Source organism: Ictidomys tridecemlineatus, chromosome 11, assembly GCF_052094955.1.
Source record: "Ictidomys tridecemlineatus isolate mIctTri1 chromosome 11, mIctTri1.hap1, whole genome shotgun sequence".
Lineage (NCBI taxonomy): Eukaryota > Metazoa > Chordata > Mammalia > Rodentia > Sciuridae > Ictidomys > Ictidomys tridecemlineatus.
In genome coordinates, this window is record NC_135487.1 from 54,794,034 (window position 1) to 54,820,619 (window position 26,586).

The 26,586-nt window shown below is 34.3% G+C and overlaps 1 protein-coding gene across 9 annotated transcripts in view; it reads left to right on the forward strand.

Moving 5' to 3' along the window:
• Lrrc7 (leucine rich repeat containing 7) overlaps positions 1–26,586 on the forward strand; it is a 516,598-nt gene that overhangs the window by 118,648 nt on the left and 371,364 nt on the right. The window contains exon 2 of one of the 9 annotated variants that reach the window (XM_078026488.1): positions 16,329–16,404. The exons of the other annotated variants lie outside the window; for them this stretch is intronic. Coding sequence (XP_077882614.1) covers position 16,404 — 1 coding nt within the window. The 5' untranslated portion in view covers positions 16,329–16,403. The remainder of the gene's footprint in view (positions 1–16,328; positions 16,405–26,586) is intronic. 9 annotated transcript variants of the gene reach the window in all.

Consider the following 26,586-nt stretch of genomic DNA (forward strand, 5'->3'; position numbering starts at 1 on the left):
TTTACATAATTGATTAATTAACAAACAGAAGACATCTCTCTTTAAAAATATGCATACTTCCATTTTTTTGTTCTAGGTCCCATAGTAAATGGAAAGGAAAGCTATTAAATTGATAGCATTTTAAAGCTAATTATATATTTATGAATTCATGTCCCTTGGCATTTACTGATGGACCATTAACAATTAAAATTCTAATCCACATGAAGCTGTTTTTTAAATCTAGAATATGTAAGTGTCCTATGAATTAAAAGTCTTGAAAACAAGAAATGCATTCTGGCCTATTTAGCAGATTCTCTGGCTTTTATTAAATTAACTTAACTATTTAATCAGAGCATGGTGGTAGAAAGAGTTGATTTAGTTTCAAATTACTACACAGAAAATATTTGTACTTAGGGACTTCAAAATGGTATATCCAGTATTGTACAGGCCAAAACAAAGATTCCATTGTAATGTTTTACCTGTTTGAACTGATTTTTGTATCCATACAGTTTAAAGCTCAGAGAGTCTTTGCATTAATAATTTCTAAATTATATTTATAAATACTTCTAAATTATATTTATAAATTCATTTACATATTTTCAAAAACTAGGCATTCTGTTTTGTTCTGTTGTGAACATAAACATCTTGGAGTCAAGAACAGAGCCGTATACTTCCCTTTAAATTTAAGAAGCAAAAGTGTATGTGATGTTTTGAGCCATTTGGCTTTATGTCCAAAGAGTAAATAATGTTACCTATCTGCTCAAGGGTCATGACGCTCTATGTTTAATCAGGAACATATTTTCACCTGTTACATTTGATGTGTCACATGCCTATCAGTTTACTGTCAATCAAGAAAGAACTCATCAGAAAGTGCATCAGTTCTCACTGCTCTCTTTTGGAGCCAAGCACTGCAGATGACAGTAAACATGACAGGTTTTGTGATCAGCAACATTTTTCTGGCACCTTGTTATTAATAATACTTTGGCTAGAGAGTATTTCCAGGGATAATCCATGGTGGAACAATCATTCCTGCATCATTGGCCATAAAATTATTTTAAAGCTTTTTCTAAGGCTTTCTCTCTCTCCCTCTCCCTCTCCCTCTCCCTCCCTCCCTCCCTCCCTCCCTCCCTCTCTCTTTTTTTTTTTTCTTTTGGCCACATTTTTAACTAAGCCTGTATAAAATTAATTGAGAAGGAGAAAGAAACATTAAAGCTGACTCTTTAATTCTTAACACAGAGGCTATTTACTAACATTTAGGAACCACAATGTGATGAAGAATACAGTAAAGAATGAATATGCCAAAGATGTAAGCCTAAAAGAAAAATATGAAGGACAGAAAAGTGATTTTTGATTGAATATACAATAATGCTTGGGACTTTGTCACTGAGATGACATATGATATGTGAAATGCAGACAGCATCCTAGGCATAGTATTATATATATATTTAATAGCCATGATCACTGTGTGTTTAAAAGAAATCAATAGCAGTCAGGACAGGGTGAGTGGTTTTATGACTAGTCATTATCCAGATGTGTTTTCCTCTCTTAGTATCAATGCAATGTTTATTACTTAGGCATAATTTATATTTTTAGTGTTACTTATCATCTATGCCATCATTAAGCAAAGTTCATGAAGTGGCTTGTTCCCTGATTCCCTGACCTATCTGCCTAGAGTTCATTGGTTAATTAATTACTCATTGTCTTTTAGTTCTTATAAGATCCTAAAACACTCAAGAAAAAGCAGTAAAAATTTTATATTGATTTTTACATCAAAACACATTTCACTTTTACCTTGCCCTTTTTTATTTTATCTTGAAAAACCTTACCAAAATAAATTTCTCCTGAAACTTTAAAAAAAATTTTAACTGTTTAAACACTTATACTTTTATTTAATTGTTTAATGCTTCAAGACAAAGACAAATCCTGTTTTACTTTCTTTCATACAATAGGTACTGTATTTTTATATTGAAATTTAAAAATCTTGGCATATTAGATAATATGTTAGACTTTCTAGATTTTATTTCTTCTCCTATCAAAATTTTATTTCCTATATCTTTATTCCAAATTATAGGAATTGAGGAAAGCTTTTTTCTAAAAAAAATATTTTAACCCCATACTATTATTATTTAGTTTGTTCAAGAACAGCATAACTCTAGAGCCCTTTATGATTTACAGCTAGGTACTTGTCTTCATATCGATTCTGAAACACAGATTTCTGATCTATAAGAATTCTTCAACAGATTATATAATGTTGCTTCCAATACACAAACTTCTGCAATTATATGTTTGCATGTGTGTAATGTATAGCGTATATATGATATACACATTTATTTATTAACTTCATTTTGACCTTTGTTCTTTCTTTAACATAAGATACCTATTAGTAAAAGACTCAAAGTAAAATTATGGGTAGAGAATTATAAATTAAACTTAATTTTTATTTTATGTAAGTTTTTTTACATCTTTTCAGAACTCAAGGAAAACCAGAAGGATTAGTCAATGCCCTTGTTTATAGGTAGTCTAGGTTACAAGGAATAGAAACTACCAGGTTAAATACCTTTGAGAATGTTGTACTAGAATTGATGTTCCCTTATAATACATAGGAAACATGTAATCTGTATTTTCTCCTCATTGTTTCTCTTCGAGGAATCAAAAAGATATGTTCATGTATGTTAATTCATAAGAAGCATATTAATTTTATAATAAAGTCCTTTACTTTACTTTTTATGATTATATTTTTTATTTAAACCTAGTTTATAACTACCTTTTATTATGTTCCCTCAAAATCTTCTTTGAAGAGATAAAGAAAAGGAAATTATGTTATAAAATATAAATAAAGAAAAAGAAATTATATTCTACAATGATAATAAAATAAATTACCTATTTTTACATACATTTATATTCTTTTCATTATCTCAGTAAGCTGTTACTGAGCACTTACTATGTGCACATTTTTTATTAGCATTCCATGTAGACTAAATATCTATTGACCTTGAGGACAAATCCATCCAGTTGGGGTGAAAAACAAGTTTTTATTCTTTTAAAATCAATCAGTGAATGCTTTTCTTCCAATATAGGAATATCTATAGTAGTTAAGACTTTATTTATACTTGATTATTTAAAAAACTTTCATAAATAAAAAACTATTTACTTTTAATTGGCAAATGAGAGAGAATATGTTTTGGTAAGCCTTTGAAACCATTTTGTGATTTATAGAATTACTAAATTAAATTACTAAATTATACCATTTGAGCCTCCATTTTCTCATTTACAAAATGGAAATTATACTACTATTTACTGTAACTTCTTTTGAGAGTGGGTACTAGGGATTGAACCAAGGGGTGCTTAAACACTGAGAAACATTTCCAGTCCTTTTTATTTTTCATTTTGATACAGGATCTTGCAAAGTTGCTTAGAGTCTTCCTCAGTTGCTGAGGCTGACTTTGAACTTAACAATCCTCCTGCCTCAGCCACCTGAGATGCTGGGATAACAGGTATACACCACCATGCCCAGCTATTTACTGAAACTTTTGCCATGAGATTTTAATGTTTCAGAATAGCTGTTGTGCATAGAAAAGACCTTATGACTATTGTGAATTTTCAATTGATTTTCATTTTATGAAAATTGAAATTTTTGGTCACGTACTTTTCCCTCAGTACATGAGAAATGCATGTACGGAAATACCTTATTAATTTTTGCAATTGATATGTGTTAATCATTTTTAAGTAAAAAATTTAAAAAGTTAAGTCAAATGTGTAACATCATTCTAATTTTTAAAATATTTTTTCTTAAAATTGAACATAGAAAATTATTCAGTTTATAAATCTGTTAAGTTTAATCACTTCAAACTTTATTATTTATAGTTTTTGTTACATTTTAAAAATATCTTCATTTTCTTTTAAAATATAGTTTTTATTTTCTTAATTTAGTATATTAAATCCTGATGTAGCAAGAAAAAACTCCCCAAATATAATCAATTGTATGTAGGTATAAATGTAGTAAATGTCAAAATCTCTTAAACACTACACTATTATTGTTAACCAACTAAAATAAAAATTCTGCTGCACAATTCAACTAAAAATTACAATTCAGTACTTTCTTTCTCATTTCATTCAGAAATCTCCCCTCATGACCAACGTGTCCTATGTATAGATAGAGAATGATGCTGTTGTGTCCTCAGTTACTCCCAGTGTTCCATTATTCTGGCCTCAGAATCTCACTGTCATTCACATCTAGCCCTCTGCTCCAGAAATTATATTTACATTCATGCAGGCTTTTACCTTGGGCTTTTTAGGAACCAAATCATGCTGCTTTCTCACATAAAACTAATTGCTAACCATAAGCAACCTGCAAGTCATTTTCCACATATGGCTTTAAGCAACATTTCATTTGTCCCTTAATGTACTTGTTCACTAATTTTTCTTAAAGATGCAAGACTAATCTCACTAGCCAGATTATAGAAGGATTTGAAAGTCAGGCAGAGGACTTTAGATTTAATGATGTAGGAAATAGGAAATAATTGAATTTTCTGAGGCAGGAAATAGGAAAACAGCATGGTGTCGTTATTATAGGAAAGAGTATAGGATTTTTTTGTCAGACCATCCTGGATTGGAATCCTGCCACCACCAAATGTGGCCTTATGATTCTCATCCATTGATGACGATCACACTGCCCACTTCATGGGAAATCTCATTCATTCATTGGTTCCACAAGAATCAGGTTCCTGCTGTGTATTAGTTATTGCTGAACAAAACAAACTCAGTTCTGGATCTCATTATTCTCACGGTCTAAGGACATATTCAGAAATTAGGCAAGAAAAGAAGCAAATTAATCGAGAACCATTGTGGTAAGGGCTCAGAAGGAAAGGAATAAGCAATAGAGAGTGATGGTGTGTAACTTAAACTGAGTGGTCAGGGAATTCACTGTCTAAAATAGTGACAATTAACAAGGAATAAATGAGAGAAAGAATTTATAGTTGAGGATTCTCCCGTGTTCCTTGGCCTTTAGGATTTCAATGACCATGGCGTCCACCTATGGAATCCTAGACACTGTTTCAGCCTGCATTCAGCGCAGCCTGGAAGGACAGAGACAGAAGAGTCAATGCCCCCAGGGACAGCCTTCAGTCATTGTCAGAGAGGAACAGGAGAATAAACAGCACACCTTCCTTGCCCCTCTGGTGGGTCACTCTGAGGCATAGTCCACACTGTTTCCTAGAGTCCCCTGAGTTCCCCAGAGGGATGTTTTTGTTTCATTATATTCCGATTGCTGACTTCTTTTCCTTCTCCATTTCTTTACTTTTCTATTGGTGTTTGTGAGTCCCTTTCACAGAAATTATATAATTTCTTTTTTTTAAATTTTTTAAATTTTTTTATTGGTTGTTCACAACATTACAAAGCTCTTGACATATCATATTTCATACATTAGATTGTAGTGGGTTATGAACTCCCAATTTTACCCCAAATGCAGATTGCAGAATCACATCTGTTACACATCCACATTTTTACATAATGCCCCATTAGTAATTGTTGTATTCTGCTACCTTTCCTATCCCCTACTATCCCCCTTCCCCTTCCCTCACATCTTCTCTCTCCACCTCATCTACTATAATTTATTTCTCTCCTTGTTTATTTTCCCATTCCCCTCACAACCTCTTATATGTAATTTTGTATAGCAATGAGGGTCTCCCTTCATTTCCATGCAATTTCCCTTTTCTCTCCCTTTCCCTCCCATCTCATGTCTCTGTTTAATGTTAATCTTTTCTTTCTGCTCTTCCTCCATGCTCTGTTCTTAGTTGCTCTCATTATATCAAAGAAGACATTTGGTATTTGTTTTTTAGGGATTGGCTAACTTCACTAAGCGTAATCTGCTCTAGTGCCATACATTTCCCTGCAAATTCCATGATTTTGTCATTTTTTTAGTGCTGATAATACTCCATGGTGTATAAATGCCACATTTTTTTTTATCCATTCATCTATTGAAGGGCATCTGGGTTGGTTCCACAGTCTAGCTATTTTGAATTGTGCTGCTATGAACATCGATGTGGCAGTATCCCTGTAGCATGCTCTTTTAAGGTCTTCAGGGAATAGTCGGAGAAGGGCAATAGCAGGGTCAAATAGTGGTTCCATTCCCAGCTTTCCCAGGAATCTCCATACTGCTTTCCAAATTGGCCGCACCAATTTGTAGTCCCACCAGCAATGTACAAGTGTACCCTTTCTCCACATCCTCGCCAGCACTTGTTGTTGTTTGACTTCATAGTGGCTGCCAATCTTACTGGAGTGAGATGGTATCTTAGGGTGGTTTTGATTTGCATTTCTCTGACTGCTAGAGATGGTGAGCATTTAGAAATTATATAATTTCTAAACATGGTCTCAGAGTCTGCTTCTGGGGAAAACCAATCTGAGAAATATACCACCCTAATTACATAGGATAATGTCAAGAATAAAAATACACACTCAGAAAATGCTAGTTGTTCTTTTCCTCACACTTGTCCACCTCCCACGGCACCTGCACCTTGCTAGTCAAATATGTATGATAGAAATGTTTTAGAAAGTCCTACCTAGACTACGTTATGGTCTTGGGGGGTAGATATGTTAGTCATAGAGACCTAGGGAAAAAAGAACTATTGCTGTACAACGGATGACATTCAATAAAGATCCAGACAGATCAAAGTAAGATGCTGGTGGAATTCAGTTATAAAATGGTCAGTTTGTGACTCTTTCGTATCCCTCACTACACATTTTAGACTCTTCTGGACCATACAGTTCTAGGAAGTGGTATAAGAGGGAACTGATGCAATAAAAAGATATCCCTGGTTAAGAGAAATTTCACACATGATTAGATCAATAAAGTAGGCAGAGATATCAGCAAAGTGTTCTCTGAATTTAGGAATTGTCCTCTTATCTGTCACGCCATGTAGCAAGCAGTAGGTACCAGCTGGCAATGTGGAACGGCCCCTGATCTTCACCAGCACCCTCAGAGCCACTATTTATACACATAATGCATAACATTAAATAAAAATGCGCTTTTGATGTAAGTGCAGTTTTAGGTCAAGTATTCCTGTCCTCTCTTAGAACTCATTACCCACCTCTAAGCTAGCATTTAACAGAAAATCTAGTCTCTCTTGGCGCTTGGAAATTTTAAAAATTGATCATCTAGCAGAGCCTACAAGGTCTTTCTCTCTGATCTCTTCTTGGGCCAGCCTCCTTCCTAATCATTAGGTTTAGGCATGTTGACTATCATTTAATTCCTCACAATATGCTATACTATTTTTATTTCTTTTTTATTCTAATTAGTTGTTATACATGACAAAGAATGCATTTTGACACATTGTACACAAATGGAGCATAAATTCTCATTCCCCTGGCTCTACATAGTGCTGAGTCACACCAGTAATGTAATCATACATGTATATAGGTAATAATGTCTGTCTCATTCTACTGTCCTTCCCATCCCTACCATCCCATCCCTCTCCTCACTCCCCTTGTCACAATCCAAAGTTTCTTCATTCTTCCTACCCACCCACCCTGACTGTGGATCAGCATATACTTATCAGAGGAAACATTTGGCCCTTGGGTTTTGGGGATTGGCTTATTTCACTTAGCATGATATGTGGTAGTTCCATCCATTTACCTGAAAATGCCATAATTTCATACTTCTTTAAGGCTGAGTAATATTCCATTGTATATATGAACTATATTTTCTTTATCCATTCATTTGTTGAAGGACACCTAGGTTGGTTTCATATTTTAGCTAGTGTGAATTGAGCTGCTATAAACATTGATGTGGCTGCATCATTGTAGGATGATGATTTAAGTTCTTTGGGTATAAAATGAGGAGTAGGATAGCTGGGTCAAATGGTGGTTCCATTCAAAGTTTTCTGAGGAATCTCCATACTACTTTCCAGAGTGGTTGCACCAATTTGCATTCCCGCCAGCAAAGTATGAGTGTACCCGCACCCCCCCATCTTTGCCAACACTTATTATTAGTTATATTCTTGATAATTGCCATCCTAACTGGAGTGAGATGTTTTGAATGTTGCTCCCTCCCCACAAAAGAATTCTTATCAGATGGCTAGGTATCTGCTGAAATGTCACCTTCACAATGAGATTTTCCCTGACTACTGTCTCTGAAAAGATGTATCAACTTTTGCTTCAATAATGCTACGTAACAATAAAACAAATTCCAGTGGTATGCAATAATGCATATTTGTTTAGAACAAATGTTGTGGTTTGGTTGAGAGTCTGCTGATCTATACAGGGTACTAGACTGGGGACTCTGCTAGATTCATTTAGGCTTGTTCACATCTGGATGTCACTTGGAAGCCAACTCATCTAAGGAGCCTCTACTGATAAGACTTGCTAGCTCCATAGGTCTCTTTGTCTTCTTCTTGAACTAGTGGGCTAAACCTCAACATATTCATTTCATACCCCTTAATATGGTAGAGGTGTAATACATAGGCCTTTTGAGACTCAAAATGGCCTACCATTACTTCCACCTATTCTATTTGCCAAAGTAGTAACAACATTAAGCCCAACATTGTACTATGTTCCTTGCATGGAAATATGGTGGGAGGGCAGAAATGAATATTTCTAAAAAATAATCCTCTCTTACAATTTGCTTCCTCTGTAATTCCAGTGCAGAAAACTCAGTTTCTTTCCCTAAAAGCAATTTTGCTTCCTATAATCATTTGTTTAGAATCTGTTTGGCTCATGACAATTTTGTTAAACCAGAAGGAATAGACTATGCTTCGGTAACACATTAAACCCTAAATTTGGGCCAGAAAACCTTATTTCTCCCTCATGTCACAGTTCAATTCAGATTAAAAGAACTTCCTCCACTGAAGTTATGTCATCTAGGTCTTTTCAGTCTACCAAAGAAAGAGAAGACAAAAAGATCTGAGATGAGTTTTCCAGGTTCAGCCTTAGAAAATGGTCTCTATTACATTCACCCACCATTGGCTAAACATTCAATCATTTGGCCCTAGTATAGCTGTAATGGGAGATGGGGGTGCAGAGAAATTCAGTCATATATATATATACAAGACTGCCAAGATTATAAGGTCTTTGTTGCAATCACCATAGTGCCCGACAAATGGAAATTCTTCATTTGTTGAATGAATGAATGACATCTGACTCCACAGCCAGTTTTCTCATCTATGAGAAGATGCTGATCTAACAGAATCTTTATGAAGAATAGAGGAGTAATCTGTATGATAGGAAATCATTTTATAGAAAAGATATACTGTCTAGGGGCCTCTTAGATTATTCATTTCTATTTCAAAAATGTATAAGAAATACTGTTATTGCATATGTGTTATAGTTCATAATAATAATGAGGAAAAAATTGGTGATTCATGCAACTATGCATGGATTTATGAAGCAAGACTTCTAAGTTTCATTTCTTAAGATAGTGATAGGGACAAACTAGAAAAAGTCAAAACAAGAGACCTGAAACGGAGAAAAGCCAAGGGGTAGCCCCATCTGGCCCAGTCTTCCCTGCAGCGTTAGGGCTCCCTGCTCTTGCCCTCAGCACTCTGGCCAAGCAGCTCTATAGTGGTCTATTCCTTCCCCTTTCCTGTATAGTTTCAGGGACTTAGAAAGGAGAGTGTATATGAAGGCAAAGATGAAAGCCTGACAGAGATTTTGTCGACAGCTTTTGCCAGGTATTTTCTCATTTTTAACTGAGTTTAAGACAAAACTATCTCCATGGAAGAAACTTATGGAATCTTAGCTTAATGACTGAAATTTAACTAAAATTTAATAACAAGTGTAAAATGATTGGGGCACCCATGGCACTGATGTCACTGAATTAGAAGCTTCCCTGAACCTCCAGATTGTGCTAGATGCCCTTCTTTTTAGATCCCACAATACAAAATGAATACCTGCTTCAGTCTTATCAGATTAATTTAAATCTGTTCTGGATCACTGCCTGCCCCTCAATGATAAACCCTTCTGTGGGGCATGTTTATATTGGTTCCCAGAGCCCACATGGACTGGAACCCAGAAGGCCTTGGTCTAATATTGGGAATTCTGTTTCCCCTCTAGTTTCTGGAAAAATTTCATGTCTGTCTTTAAAGATGTTCTGCTTCAAGGACCTCTGTTGCACCCAGATTTCATGAGTCCAGTGTTGAGTGCATGGGCTCCTGCTCGGAAAAGCCCTCCAACTCTCAGTATTATAAGTTGAACACCAGCAAGATATGACAAGTGCTAATGAATTTCTAAAGATACTGAAAACCTGCAAAATATAGTAGATTCTCAATTGTTGAGAATGGATGTAATATATTCTTCCTAAATTAACAAACTGACTATGGCTATTTAATTTTTTCCAAGCCTCTAATTCAATCTAAATATTTTCTCTATCATAATTCTTGCTTTTGATAATTCTTATCAAATTTATTTGATATGCCATGCCTGTACTTCATTAGCTCTTAGGATATCACTGGCTTCAATAGTCAGTGACTATTAGTAATCATGTCACAGAAGCACTAAGAGAACCTTAACCATGAGACTAAGTTCAAGTTCTTAGCCAAGTCAGTATCTGTTTCAAAGCATTCTTGACATTTTCAGTCCCCTGAATTTTTCATTTATGCAGCATTGGAAAACCTAAACCTAAAATTTCTATGTTATTAAGTATAGCCACCATTACCCCTCTCCACTTGAAAGGTGAATTTTAATGAATGTTTAAACATTTGCATTAAATAATTGTATTTAAATATAATTGAAATGTGTAGCTAGAATCATAATGCTTGACACCCAAATCTGTCCTATTTACTGTGCAATCATACCTTGAGTGCCGTAGTGACATGTGTTAAATATTGCCGTCTACAGAGCCACACACGGTGATTAGAAGCATAACTGAACAAGGTCCCTTGCCCCTGGGAAACCATGTTTTAAGTAGGAGCTTATACCCAACGGTCTTTTAACATGTTACTTTCTCGACTTCTGAGTAGCTTGTCCGGGAAGTAGGTCAAACAGGGGGCAAGTGCAGCTTGGGTCACAGAAAGATACAGAAAATGCAGAGGGCAACAATAAGGAAAGTGTGCTGCTGAGATTTAGAATCACCCCCCCCCAGTGTGCAGGGGGTGGGTTTCTTTCCTGTCGTCATTTACATATGGCTGAGGCCAGGTTTTATTTGTAGAATGTTGAGTAAAAAACTGGAAAGCAGAAATGACACAAAATGGGAGTTATAGCCTAAAGCAAGAAACCTTTTAAAAGGCTTTCAAACAATACTTCCCTAAATAAGCTCTCTCCCTAACTCTTTTAAAACAGACTTCCACCTGGAGACCCAGGCACTTAGCCAAGTGTGCCCTGGACCAACCTGGACAGAGAGAGCACTTTAAATAAAACCACTAAAGAATCAACCAAATGAAAAACACCCCACTTTAATGTTTAAATTTTCAGGCATTTTATTTGATTTAGAGGAAGGGAACCATTCAGGATGCTGTGCTGGCCTCTGTCCTAACCAAAAATGTTTTCTATTTTTTTTTTTTTTAACTTTAACGTTAATCACGTTAGCCATTGCCAAGCCCAATCCCAGTGATCTGCAGGACACAAAGCAAACCTACTCATCCTTAACATAATATAATATCAGCATCTACTGTTCTAAATTCAGATGTGTGTTCATTTCAATATATTAAATGGTGATTCTGCCTGAATGTACAGGGGCAATATTTATTTTCAACAAAATGGCAACAAGACTATAAGAAACAAGAATGTGAGAATTTATTTTAACCATATCACTTTCTTGGGTACTGGAATAATGTGTAGATTTAGTGGTACTTGTTATAATAAAACAAAGTAATAACAAATAATCTTTCTCCTAAAGAGGAAGTTTAGCTTGTGAGAACTTATTTCATGTAGCTGGTGTGGTGGTAAGTGCTTGTAATCATAGCTCTTAAGGGCCTGAGACAAGAGGATGCCAATTCGAGGCTAGCCTATGCAATAGAGCAAGATCCTTTCTCTAAATGAAAAACAAAAAGCACTTTGTATGTATTCAGTGGTACAGTGCTTTCCTAGCTTGCTTAAGGACCTAGAATCCCCTGTAATGCAAAAAAAAAAAAAAAAAAAACCACTTAATGTTCATTATTTAAAAAAAACTATGAAAGACTTAAATTCTACTATTAACTTCCATTTTACAAAAAAGGAAATTAAAATAGCTTATTGCTATTTTTGAATTTGTAGAACTAAGCTCTGTTAAATGGTATGTAATCAAACTGTAGAGTGACCGTTTCATTAATTTCAGCTATGTTCCTGATCATTATGGCTAACTCTTTGTTATTTAAATTGTACACAGTTAGACTCTGCATGGGATCTGACATGAAACTGATCAAAAGGCTTTTGAATAATGGGGAATAAACAGAATGGTTAAACATTATTTCAGCCTCTTACCCCAAAGAAGGATCACCAGCACAAGTAATAATAATAGCTGACTGCTTATTGTGTCTCAGATATTGTTGTTAGAGTTTGCTTGTAATGTTGCTAATTTCTGGAACTTTTCCTGGCTCCTATTATCAGCTCCAATGCTAAGCTCAGGCAACAAACATCCTCAAACCAAATATTTCCTTTTAGAATTTACAGAAAGAAGAATATGCAAAGTAATGTGTTACGTGGAAGGGCCACAGCCTTCCACCAGTTCACCTTGTTTCTTGACTCTATTAGATTCTGTCACTGTTACCAAATACCTCAGATAATCAATTGTTGGGGAGGAAAGGTTTATTTTGGCTCATAATTTCAGAAGTTTCAGTCCACAGTTGCTTTCTCTGTTGTCCTTGGGCCTATGGCAAAGCAGAGAAGGTCATGATGAGCTCATATGTGTGGTGGGAAGCTACTTACCCTCATAGCTCCTAGGAAGCAAAGAGGGAGGGAGGGAGGGAGGGAGGGAGAGAGAGAGAGAGAGAGAGAGAGAGAGAGAGAGAGAGAGAAAGAGAGAAGGTGGGACTCCAATATCCCCTTCAGGGGCACACCCCCCAATAACCCAACTTCTTTCCTACAGGCCCCCCTGCCTAACGGTTCCACTACCTCCCAATAGTGCCCTGGGCTAGACACCAAGCCTTTAACACACTTAACCTTTGGAGGACATTTCAGATCCAAACTGTAACACTGACCTGCCCTGTCCCCATCAGAAGATTTTCCTTCTGGCTCTCTGGACACACTCAGCTGTGTTGAATCTCTGCTGCTACACCAACAGAACAGACACACTGAGGAACTGTCCCAGTAAAACCTCTCCCTCTAAAAGGAATTCTCTTAACAATAGAATTTTCCCTATCTTAATACACAAGTGAATTAATGCAAAAAAAAAAAAACCAGTCTGCAATAGATTATGCTGAATTTTATAGACATACAAAGATAAATCATGGAAAAAAGCAGTCTGTAAGCTACAGTTTAGTTGTTTGATGTGAAGAAACACAAGTAACTATTATCTGTGATAAAGTGTTATGAGAGAGAAAGCGTAATGGAAATTGAAAAGAGAGAGCTTACATGCATTTGAGAAGAATCTAGAAAGGCTTCCTGGAAAAGGAAATTTTTATCTGGACTTTGAAGGAGTGGTAAGGCAAGACTTGTGGATATCAGTTGAAGGGCAGTCCTAGTGGATGGAGTGGTGTGAGCCACAAAGATTAAGTGAGGAGGAACACAACCAGGGTGTTAGCCTGCTGGCCCATAGTGTATAGAAAAACTGCCCAGTGTAAAGATGGAGCCAGAGAATTAGTTTGTAATTTGAGTGACATGATAAGGAATGTAGATTTTTTTTCTTGTGTAAACAGCATCAAGACTAAAAGGACTTTAAGTCCCATTAAAACCTTAATTTTTCTCTTTTATTGTGGTTGTTAGTTACTTAAATTCATTTTTTAACTGATACGTTCTCTCTCCCTTTAATAATGTATTTGTAATAAGAAAATTACTTCAGACTAATCATAGCATTTGCCAAGCTTTATTTATTCTAAGATTGTGCATTTCAAACAAATAAATAATTGCATCAATTAAATAACATAACCTTCTACATTTTAACTGCAATTTATATGTTGCCACTATAGTTTTTATTTTCTAAAATGTCCTTTGGGATTCTCCTTTCAAGAAAGGCTTTTTATTATCACAGTTCTGCCAGATGCAAATGACTTTATTAAAGCAGATCTTGAATATTTCGTCTTTTTACTCCCCTTTATAATGTTTTTTTATTTCTTATATTTGAAGTGCTGAGGTCTGAACCCAGGAACTTGTACGTGCTAGGCAAGTACTCTACCAATGAACTGAACACCTAACCCAGTTTTAAATTTTTTCTGATTGAAACATTGCACTAAATAATGAGCATAATAAATCTTCCTTGATAACTCCTGAAGCGCCCTAGGCCCAGCCTGACTCTGTACATGAACTAGGAACCTCTATGCTCTTCTGTAGGTTCCCCACACTTCCAACTTACACATTTAATAATCATATAGTGTTTTGGATTTATAGAGATGTAAAGACTTTACATTGAGTATTTAAATGCATATTTTTAAGGTGTATTTTTTTCTTTATTTCCCATAACAACCATGGGGTAGTAAATATGTTCAATTTCAATATAAAATTAATATGTCTAGGGGCTGGGGTTGTGGCTCAGTGGTAGAGCACTCACCTAACACGTGTGAGGCCCAGAGTTCTATCCTCAGCACCACATAAAAAATAAATAAATAGATAGGTAGGTAAATAAATAAATAAAGGTTTTGTGTCCAAATACAACTAAAAAATAAAAAAAATATAAAAATGTGTCTATTTACATTAATCTCGTGGAAATCACTTTTATAAAATAAATGTGATTATCACCAATGCCTATGGGTATTTTGGGTTCAGGGTTTTGTTCGTTTGTTTAACATATTTTTATTGAGACATAATTGTTATATGTCTTCTTAGGGCACATTATGGCAACTCAATACCATGTGTAATAATAAAATTAGGGTAATAAGCATTTTCATCTCCAAACATTGTTTTTATGTTCTGGGGATGTCATATGCAAGTCATTTTTAACTATATCAGAGATTATTTAATAGTTCCCCTACTGTGCTATGGAAAACAGAACCAATTCCTCCTGTGTTTTGGTGCCCTTTATTGAACTTCCCTTCATTCACCCACCCCCTTGCCCTTTCTAGTCTGTAGTGGCCTCTATCCCATTCCATTCTTTTATGAGATTAACTTCTTAGTTTCCACAAATTGGTAAGAATGTGTGGTGTTTATCTTTCTGGGTCGGGCTTATTTTTCTTAACATAACGTCCTTCAGTTCCATCCATGTTGCTGCAAGTGACAGGACTTCATTCTTTATGGCTGATTAATATTCCATTGTGCATATATACCACATTTTCCTTATCATTCACCCACTGATGGGCATCTAGGTCGATTCATTATTTTAGCTCACACTCTGAGTGGTGCTGCAATAAACATGGGAGGGCAAGTATCTTTTTGGTATAAGGATTTCATCTCTTTGGGACAGATACTCTGTAATCACTGGATCGTACATTTGTTCTATTTTTAGTTTTTGAGGACTCCCTATACTGTTTCCCACAAAGGCTCTGCTAGTTTACATTCCCACTGACAGAGTAAGAGTTTGTCTTCTTCTGAATCCTTGCCAGCATTTATTTTTTTCCTTTTAATGATATTCATACTAGCTGAGGTGACATATCTTGTTGTGGTTATGATTTGCAGTTCCCTGCTGATTAGTGAGATTAGCACTATTTTCATATGCTTGTTGGTCACTTGTATGTCTTTTTTGAGAAATGTCTATTCAGTTATTTCAATTAGAATACATCAAATACATTGAACTATGACCACGTGCTTAAGCAATAACTGACAGTGTCGGAGCGGTTTGCTTTAATAATCTTTGGGAATTACCAAATCGGCATGCAAGGTACTATATTGAGAATACAAAACGATTCAAGTGGGATCATTAGAGGAGAAGGTAACGCTGACTTGTAAGAATCTAAACTATGAAATAATTTCAAAGAAATTATGTTATAATTTTCAAAATGACGAAAGTTTATTTCACATTTAATATTTAGTTTTGGGGAAGGAAACTGGCAAGAAGGCATATCACCAGCCTAAGCATTTTCCTTGTGGGTATTCAAGTGTTGCTTTAAGAAAGAAAGTTAGATAACAGTATCATTCTCTTCTTACACACTGGAGTTATACACCCACAGCTCAAATGTTTAAAGTGGTAGTGTTTGTAGAATTACTCTGATAGGTTGTATAACCTGCTAAACTAGAAAAACACATCATTAAGCTTTTCACATTCCATTCTGCTTATTATGTTCATTTAGATGCATTTGCTAATAATTTATAAGTGCAGTTTATTAAAATTTTTTAAATTTTCTTTTTTTTTTTTAAAGGAGCCCGCTACATGAAAAAAATGCAAGTCAAAGTGGTCACAACCTAGAAGTCTGCAGAGACAGGAATAACTAGCAAGTAGATACTATGTTATTTTATTATGTTAAGTATATAGAGAATTTAGTAGTATTCTGGGGATTTTACTCTATAATGACCAATCTTATAATTTAAAATTTATACTTAGCAGTATTTGTGTTAATTTATATCACATCACAAAAATAATTAGGAAAAATGCTGGTAATTCTGGATTTTAGGAAACTCATTTTCTGTCAGTAATATTGAAATTATTTTTTGGTCATAAATATGAGTTTAAATATTGTATCCTCTCTCAGGTTTTATTTTTAGAGCCCTGGTTCAACACTTTTTCTTTCATAAAAAGAGTAAATGAATCTACCCATCTTATGACATATTTAACCACCATGTTAATGTGTTAATTCTTCTCACAAACCATAATAAAAATTATTTTATAATCATGCTTTGAAGAAACAGAGTGAAACTACATTAGCTTTTGAAGGTTATGTTTCAGTGTTTTGAGGTGATATTAAATGAAATCCATTCACAAAGGAAATTTCCATTTATCAACACACCCTGACATTTTCAAAAAATAAAATTGGAGTTTAATAATAAAACCATGCAAGATTCCAATGAATGGATTAAAAATGGACTTAAGAATGTGGGAAGGGTGGATAAGATTGTTTGAATGGCAAGAAGAATCTTTGAAAATCTCATTGCTCCATATTAAAGGGATCTGAGTTGATTCTTTCTCCTCAACTGTATCAGGAAGATTGTAATCAAATGAGAAAATGCTCAAGATAAAAGGACTTTAGAAAGTATTTACATAAAACATTTCAAATATTTCACCCAAGAAACTAAGTTTGCAATTAGAAACTGATTTTGCATGCTAAAATTATATTCACATACCTATATTCAAACATGCAAATATATTTGCACTTTCTTCAGAATAAAACTTAATGCAGTTAGTTCTTAATTTAACAAGTCTCTTCCCAGTAGTAATCATGATTATATTTGCAAACAAAAGTGTATGAGTTCATATTAGTATTCACAACAAAAATAATTTGGAAATTGTTCATAAATATTTTTATATTTAAAATCTTTTGGTCATAGATATTTTTGCTATAGCAATCGGAAAATATGTAAAATTGTGTTTCAATTGCTTAACAGTACTGCTTTCTAAACAATTACATCAGCCAACAGAACTAACTTTCTTTTTAATGTCTTTTGAAGGCTTTATGAATGAGAAGTCATGGTTGATAAATACCTCATATATAAACTGTATCAAATATTTATACAACTGGAAGCACACATTTTATATACACAATACTGTGAAATAACTAACTCATTAGATATGAAAAATACTTTTATAATGTAAAATATTAGTCAGTGCATTTGGCTTATAAATGTAGACTTTAACCTTGGATTATAGTAAGGCAATACCTGGTTACATTATGAGGGAGTGGAAAGAAAGTACATCCAAAATTCAAAGACTTTTCAGACAGTTTAGTTGGGCTATTTTTATATTGAAGGAGAGAAAATTGTGAAAACATGTTTAGAGATACCTTGGTTATCATTGACATCAGTTTTACCCAGGAGGAAATCAAGATGTCCATTATTTAGAGGGAATTTAGGAACTTTCCAGCAGAATTGTAAAAAAGGAAAAATATATCTCCTAGCAGTATGAGATTAGACTGTTGGGAGGGAATATGATAGTGAAAGACTAGGATTTTCATACTTGCTGTAATGCAGGTGGGAAATTTTAGAAGTTCAAATTAAAATGGTGGCAGTAGAGATAGAGAAGACCTTGATTTGAAAGAAATATCTTCTTTACCAGATTCCTTTGGGACTTAATTTGGATGGGTAAATAGTGATTCCAATATTTTAGATCTGAGACCTTAAAATAAGAGCACTTCGCTTCCAGTAGAGGATGTTAAAATGGTAACTTAGGAAGGTTAAATGCACATGCATTTAGCCTAGCAAAAAGAAGGATGATTATGGGATGGTACAGAAAAAAACAAAACTGGAGCTCTAGTAGTGGGAGACATAGGGCTGATGTATCTGGATACAAATGATGGTTGAAGCTACCAGGATTTAATCAAGGAAATCACCTAAACAAAGTGAATGGCGACTATTACCTCAGGTAGAATTCTGAGGTTCATCAATATTCAATCATCAAAGGTCTATTTGAAGGAAGAGGAATCAACCATAGAAACTGAGCAGTAGTCCAGAATAATAGGAAAATTGGCTTCCAATCTTTCTTTAGTTGTTACAAGAAATCAAAGAAGCAGTAAGATTCTAGAGGTCAACAGTGTTAGTGCTGAAAATTTCAGCAAGGGTTGGGAAGGAAAATATTTTCTGAGAAAGAAAATATCTTTTGAACATTGCAGTTGGTAACTGGGACCCCAATGGAGTCACCCAACTTTGAATGCTAGATGATTTTATAAGTCCTTTTCAATATAGTGCCTTCATTTGTTATCTCCTTTCGACATCAATTCTAATGATAGAGTTGTATTTTTCAGATTTATCTATGGATAGTTTTATTTTTAATCATATTTACTTATCCTCAGAATATCCTTATTTTAAATACTATAAGATTTTCCATAATTTGAACAGCTAATTCAGTCTGATATTTGAATTAAGGAAATCTAATTGTTGGCTATTCTTTGCAAATATACATGACCTATTATTCCATTTATTAATCTCATAAGTGATTTCCCATGTTAGATTGACAAATATACTAGGGCCTCACAAACAATAATTTCAAGCATTGCTTGGCACATAATAGAGATACTTGTAAGCAATGATTAGGTGAAAGAATGAGTCAGTATATTCTTCCACTTGGATTATTCCTACATTTTTTAAGCACTATTACATTGTCTTTGCTGAAGTACAGAATTATTTGACTGTTTTGAATCCTTAAATAAATATCTCTAAGAGGAAAATGAGATTATTAAACACTTTTATGTGAGACATTGCATGTGATTCTCATTAGCCCTATTTTTATCTTTCCCTAGCACTGTAGACTTAATTTTCATAGTTTTTAATCAGGGCATAATTGACACCAAATCATTTTAGACTTTTACCAAGGGATTACTCTTAAATATTTGCATTGCTTTTTTTCTTTTTTTGTCCACAATAAAAATAGATTCATTATTTTATTTTAGGTTACATAAACTGTGCTCACTGTAAAAATATCAAACAGTACAGAGATATATGATAAATAACATAAAAATCAATTGAAAAGCCACCCAAATGATAACCACAATTAATATTTACATTACTTAGGGACTGTCATTATGAAATATCCCTTTGTATCTATATTAATGCTTTTTTGCATTAAAATCTCCTCTCTGGTTTTAGGACAAATATTACCTGCTTTCTTTCCATTGATATTTTCATAATTTTTGTTTTTTGCATCCTCCTTTAACTTTTTTCTTCTTATAATTAGTCTCTTAAAAATATCACATAGTAGACTTTAAAATAATTTAGCTTGATAATATTGTTCTTTACTTGAAATATATAGTCCATTTTCATATATAGTTAATTGCTGATATAGTTGGGTTTATGGCTGATTATTTTTTCTTTAACCCGTCTGCCTGTATTCCTTTTTGTATCTTTTATGCTTCCTGATAGATTTGGATTAATTAGGTACTTTTTGTTTTCTTTTTTTCCTCTATTAACTTACTAGATACATACTCTTTTACTGTTCTTGGAGTGCCTTAGAAATTTTAACACTCATCCTTGACTTATTAGAATCTGACCTAAACAGTTACTTTTAGCAATTCTCTGATATTGCTAGAACCTTGGGAAACTTTAGATCTTTCGATTGCTATTATTATTGTGATATATTTTTTCTAGAGATATCTTAAGCCTTGCTCAATACATTTCTGTGATTATTTTTATAGTCTATATTCCTTTAAATTTACCTGCATATTTATCTTTTCCATTATCCTTTGTTTCTTCCTGCATATCTGTTAATTATATTTATTTCTGAGACTATTTTGTTTTCTAAAAATTTTTTATTTGTTTTTTTTAGTTATACATGGCAGTAAAAAATATTTTGACATAATATGCATATATGGAATATAACTTCCTATTCTTGTGATTGTGCATAATGTGGAGTTATATGAGTCGTGAATTCATATATGAGCATAGGAAAGTTATGTCCAGTTCATTCTGCTGTCTTTTCTATTCCCACCCCCCTCCCTTCCCTTCAGTTCCCTTTGCCTAATCCAATGAATTTTTATTCTTCCCTCACCCACCCCTTATTGTGTGTTAGCATCTGCATATTGGAGAAAACATTCATTCAGCCCTTGGGTTTTGAAATTGGCTTATTTCACTTAGCATGATAGTCTCCAGTTCCATCCATTTACTAGCAAATGCCATAATTTCATTTTTCTTCAGGACTGAGTAATGTTGTGTATATATACCACATGTTCTTTATCCATTCATCTGTGAGAATATATATTTTTTTTTGTCTAAAGAAAATGTCTTTAGTATTTCTTTTGGTGCCCGTGTGCCAAATGTAAATTTTCTGTTTTCTCTCCGAAAATGTTTTATCATCTTTTGTAAACTTCATTTTTACTTTTTATAGAATTTGAGCACTTTTCTTTTTCTGTGCTAAGGATCAAACACAAAGCCTCGCTCAGGTTAGCAAGCATCCTACCACTGAGCCACACTCCAGCCCCCAGAATGTCACTTTTTTGGGGGGAGGAATATACTCAGAAGTGGAAATGCTGACATTCAATCATCCTATTTTTAGTTTTTGGTAACCTCCATACTGTTTTTTTTCTTTCTTTGGTAACTATGTTTATTATCTTGATTATGGAAATTGTTTTACAGGTGCATTTATATGTCAGATGACTGCATTTGCACCATTTTACATTGCCACCAATGGTACACAGGACTTCCAGTTTTTCCAGTGTTCTCACCAACACTTGTAATTCTCTGGTTTGGGATTATATTTTTGTTGTTATTATTGTTTTTTTTGTAGTAGCCATCCCAATAAATACAATACACTATTCTTGAATGACACACATTGTACAAAATTTTATTTCCCCCAGGTGATAATGTCTAGGCAAATGAAGTAGCAAAGGTATTCGATAAACCTTTCAAGCACTGAGATTTTGTAGAGCTTGGGTACCCAAGCTAGCCTCTGGTTGTTTCCTGCTGCTGAACTGTAGCATTCAAGGACTTTCAGTGAAAATTCAAAGAGAATCCCCTGTGACTCTCTGTTCATAAGGCAGAGCATTCTGCACTACTTTTCAGATATGTTAGCAAAAATTCTAGTTTTCTGTGTCATGAAGCAGCAAAGTACAGCCAAAGGCTCAAAGTGAGACCAGCTGTGGGTGGAGGTTTCTTGGTTCTCCAGTTTTCTCCCCAGGCTCATGAGACTACCTAAAGCTCTTCTTAGTTATCTTTTTTCTCATTGTGGCCTTCCAGAAGACTGAACTAAATTCCCTCAGATTCTATTTTCTTATGTATAATTAGCAAATGTCTCCAGAAAAGGGAGATGTCTTCTAGCTCACCTCTTTCGCTCTCCCCACTCCAGAAACTTGACCCAACTAGCCCTGTAACTTCCTTGATTCTCTGATGCATTAAAGTAGAACAATGTTTAAATTTATCCAGTTATTCAGTGGCCCTTCGAAGAAGCATGAGTGCTACAGAAACTACTTTTTCATGTATTGTTTTTGTAATTACATAATGGCAAAATTTCTGAGTATGTATACAAGAATACATGTGTCTTATTAAATGTGCTGTTTTTATTGAGGCTATTTTTGCTTTTGTTTCTTTAATCCATTCTCCTACTCCTTCCCTGCCAATGGTCACTCTAATTTATATGTGTAAATTTATTTAAATTTAATTTAAATTTAAATTATCGTCTTTATTTTTCTACTTAATAAATCATAAAAATCAACATTGGAAAATATTTGGGCAATAAATTATGAAGTTAAACACATACTTAACTATACAGCTCTGCAATCCCATTCCTAGATAATTTACCCAAAGCACATGAGAGCATAGGTCTACCACAAAGACCTGGACACAAATTTTAGAGTAGCTTTATTCCTAATCACCAAAACCTGGAAATAACCAATATATATATTAACAAGTGAATGGATAAACAAACTACGTACATCCATATTTAGAACACTGTTCAGTAATAAAAAGAACTAACTTCTGGCACATATTTAAAAAAGGATAAATAGACAAATCTTGAAAGTATTACATCAAGTAAAAGAATCCAGATTCAAAAATCCATATACTGAGCTGGGGATGTGGCTCAAGTGGTAATGTGCTTGCCTGGAATGTGTGGGACGCTGGGTTTGATCCTCAGTACCACATAAAAAATAAAAAATAAAGATGTTGTGTCCACCAAAAACTAAAAAATAAATATTAAAAAAAATCTCTCTCTCTCTCTCTCTCTCTCTCTCTCTCTCTCTCTCTCTCTCTCTCTCTCTCTTTCTTCTCTCTCTCTCTTTTAAAAAAAGCCATATACTGAATTTACATTATATTCTGTAACATATAAAAACACAGGTACTAGCTGGGCATGGTGGTACATGCTATAATCCCAGCAGCTCAGGAGGCTGAGGCAGGAGGATTACAAATTCAAAGCCAATCTCAGCAACAGCATGGTGCTAAGTAACTCAGTGAGACCCTGTCTTTAAAATAAAATATGCAAATAGGGCTGGGAATGTGGCTCATTGGTTGAGTGCCCCTGAGTTTAATCCCTGGTACCTGCTCCCCCCAAAAAAACTTAGTTATTGAAATCAGATTAGAAGTTAACACGGTCTGTCTTAGAGGAAAATGATTGACCACAAGAAAGTATAAGGAGTCTTTTTAAGATAATCATAATATTCTGTATCTTGAATGAGGTAGTCAATATCCAATTATATAAGTTTCTAAAAAATCATCTAACTATAAACCTAAAAAAACACTCATTAAAAATATAGAAAAAATACCAGTATAAAAACTGATCAAGAACTCAGGGAAACCTTTTTCTTTCAGCTAGTACAAACTGATGTGTTCTTTCTTTACTTGTTTTGTTTTTAATCTAAGAATTTACATTCATGGCAAAAACTGGGCAGAAAATAGAGAATGACTACCTGATGTCACATGTGAGCTTCCTAACTATGAACAACCCACACAACAGTATTACATTTGTGGCAATGATGAACCCCCCTTGACACATGATGAACCTTCCTTGACACATGATTATCACCCACAGTCCATAGTTTACATTGGAATTTGCTCTTGCTGTTGTATATTCCATGGGTCTTGATAGTATGTGATGATATGCCCACTACTGCAGTTATATGCAGAATAGTTTCACTGATGCTGCATAAGTAACCACTTATCTCTCCCTGTCTTCATAGTTTTGCCTTTTCCAAAATGTCATATAGTTGATACTTCACAATACATAGCCTCTTTGGATTGGCTTCTTTCATTTAGTAATAATTTCATGCCATGTATTTATTACTCATTTCATTTTTAGAACTAAATAATATGCCATTGCATGAATGTGCCATAGTCTAATTAGTCATTTTTAAATTTTTTTTCTAGTTGTAGATGGACACAATATCTTTGTTTATTTTTATATGGTGCTGAGGATTGAACCCAGTGCCTCACACATGCAAGGCAGGCGCTCTACCACTAGCTGCAGCCCCAGCCCCTATTTAGTCATTCTTAATGTAATCTTTTTAATGGCTGCATTAGACTCTATATCTGGATAACCTTTATTAAAGAATACACTACTTAAGGACAATTTACTGTTACTATATTTTGCCATCTAAAACAATGTTATATGAGCTAACTTGAATATATATCTTTATTTTCTGTTGTTTCCAAAAGGATATAAACCCAGATGGAGACAGGTACATTTAAAAAAAAATGTTTTATTGTGCTAAAATATACACAAAATAAAATACACCATTTTAAACGTTTTTAAGGGTGTAGTTCAGTGACATGAAGTATATTTGCATTGTTGCTAAAAGATCATTTTTTAATGTTAATGTAAAGTAGCTTGTGTAGTTTAAAAATCTAAATCTTCTAAATGATATCAACTGACAAGAGAGTGTTCCAGCCCTATCCTCAACAGTCTCCCTCTTGAGGGAGATGTGTTATATTATGAGTTCCCCTGATAAAGCTTTCTAGAAACAATTTTCACATGTGTAATAATATATACACATACATATACTTTTCTCCTTTTCCATAGAAATCATAGCATATTTAGACATTGTTTAACCCCTAACTTTTCTACTTAATACAATACATTGAACCTTCCTTCATAACTATTCATGAAGTACTACTTATTTTATAAAATTCTACCGCTCCTTGGTAATATATTGTGTGGATTTATATTGCTTCCAGCCTTTGGCTAACACAAATGGTACTGCTCTAAATGACCATATACGAGATTGTTTTGCATCTATACATGTGTACCACAGGAGAAATGGAATTGCCATGTACAATGGTAAACCATTTTGTAATTTGGGTAAATTTTACAAAATTGCCCTGTGTAGAGCTTTTTATGTTTTTACCATTATCCATAATGTGGCAAAAGTGACTTTCTAAACTTAATGCATGCATGTTGCACTTAAAAGTGTTGTTTCATTTTTCCACAGTATTGTGTATTACTATCCTTTCCCCACACTGAAACCCTGAAGTAGTTTTCTCATTTTTCTCACTTGCTGGATATAAAATAGTAGCACATGATTACTTCAAGTTACATTTTCCCAACTATGAGAGAAATGCAGCGTTGTTTCTTTCATTCAAATAAGTGTGTGTGTGTGTGTGTGTATACACACACATATATATTTACACACACACATATATATGATATGTTCTTTTGCAAGATTTGCATTTGTATCTTTTACCTGTTGTGTTGACTTTTCTTATTACCTTGTAACTACTCTTTGGATATGATATAGACCAGCTTATTTCTTTCAAAAGGATTACAAATGTTTTCTTCAACTAAAATTTGATTTTGTTTATGTTAGTTTTTGCCAGTTTATATGAGGCAAAATAAATCTTTTGTTTTCATAGCAGAATTAACTCTTTCATTTTTGCTCTAATCCTCCCATGTGTAATTTAAATACATATTTAATTACCTGAATATACTTGGGTTGTTTTATGAATTATAATGAAAATAGGTTCTATCATCCTAAATTACTTAATTATTTTCATCTTAATTCACCTATGATTATAGAAAAGTAGCTTTTTAAATTAAGGAACATTTTATCTTTAATATGGAATGCAAAGATGACTTCATACTTTTATATACAATTTTTCTGAAAATGTTATTTCTTACATGGGAGATGTCAATAAACACAGTACAACTTCATTTGCTATTTAGCAGATTAAATATGAAAGTAACTGTAAATGCCAAAAATAACAGAGGAATGCAGTTGAATTTTATCTTTCTGAAACTAATTAGTTATTGGAGATCCTCTGAGTTATTTGTTACTTTCATCCATGTATTACTGAAAAGTTTCCACAAATTATTGGGAGGAATATTCAGAAATTAAACCTTCAGTTTTTATTATTATTAAGCTCATTATTTTTATTGGGTTTTTTTGCCTTTATACATGTACTTTGTTGTCTTTTTTTCCTTACAATTCTTAATACACATACATACCACAATTTTTATATCTCTGTTTGTATATAAAGTATGTTGACACCCAATTCAAGTCTTCATACATGTACTTTGTTTAATGATGTCCTCTACCACGCGGCCTGCGCAGTAGTTTCATTAATGAGGTTCTAGGCATAAAGTTAGTTAGAAGAGATCGAAATAAAAACACAAGACTCAATTACCTTATTTCTATTGCTAGGTCCGAGACGGCTCCCCTCTGGTTCCCTCCTCCAACCGCCCAGCAGGGCAGCAGGAATTACTCAGGGCTAGCAGGAGAGAGAGAGCGAGCACGCCGGGGATCAGCCTTTTATTGGGGAACAAGAGATTCAGGGGAGAATTCCATCCAATGAAGGTTGAGGGGGGGCTGCACTTCAAGGTCAGGGTCAGTGATTGGGTCCCCGGGGTCAGTGGTCAGGCACACCCCGACACGGATGGGCTCTCTCATCAGGAAAGGGCATTCGACTTTTGCCAAAGTGCCTCAGACCCTTAACGGGAGGCACCTGATCACGTGTTAGAATGGCTTCCCACAATGTCCATCACTTTCCACCATCCTTGCTAATCCCCTACCCCCTCCCTTTCCCTCCCACCCCTCTTCCCTATCTAGAATTCAT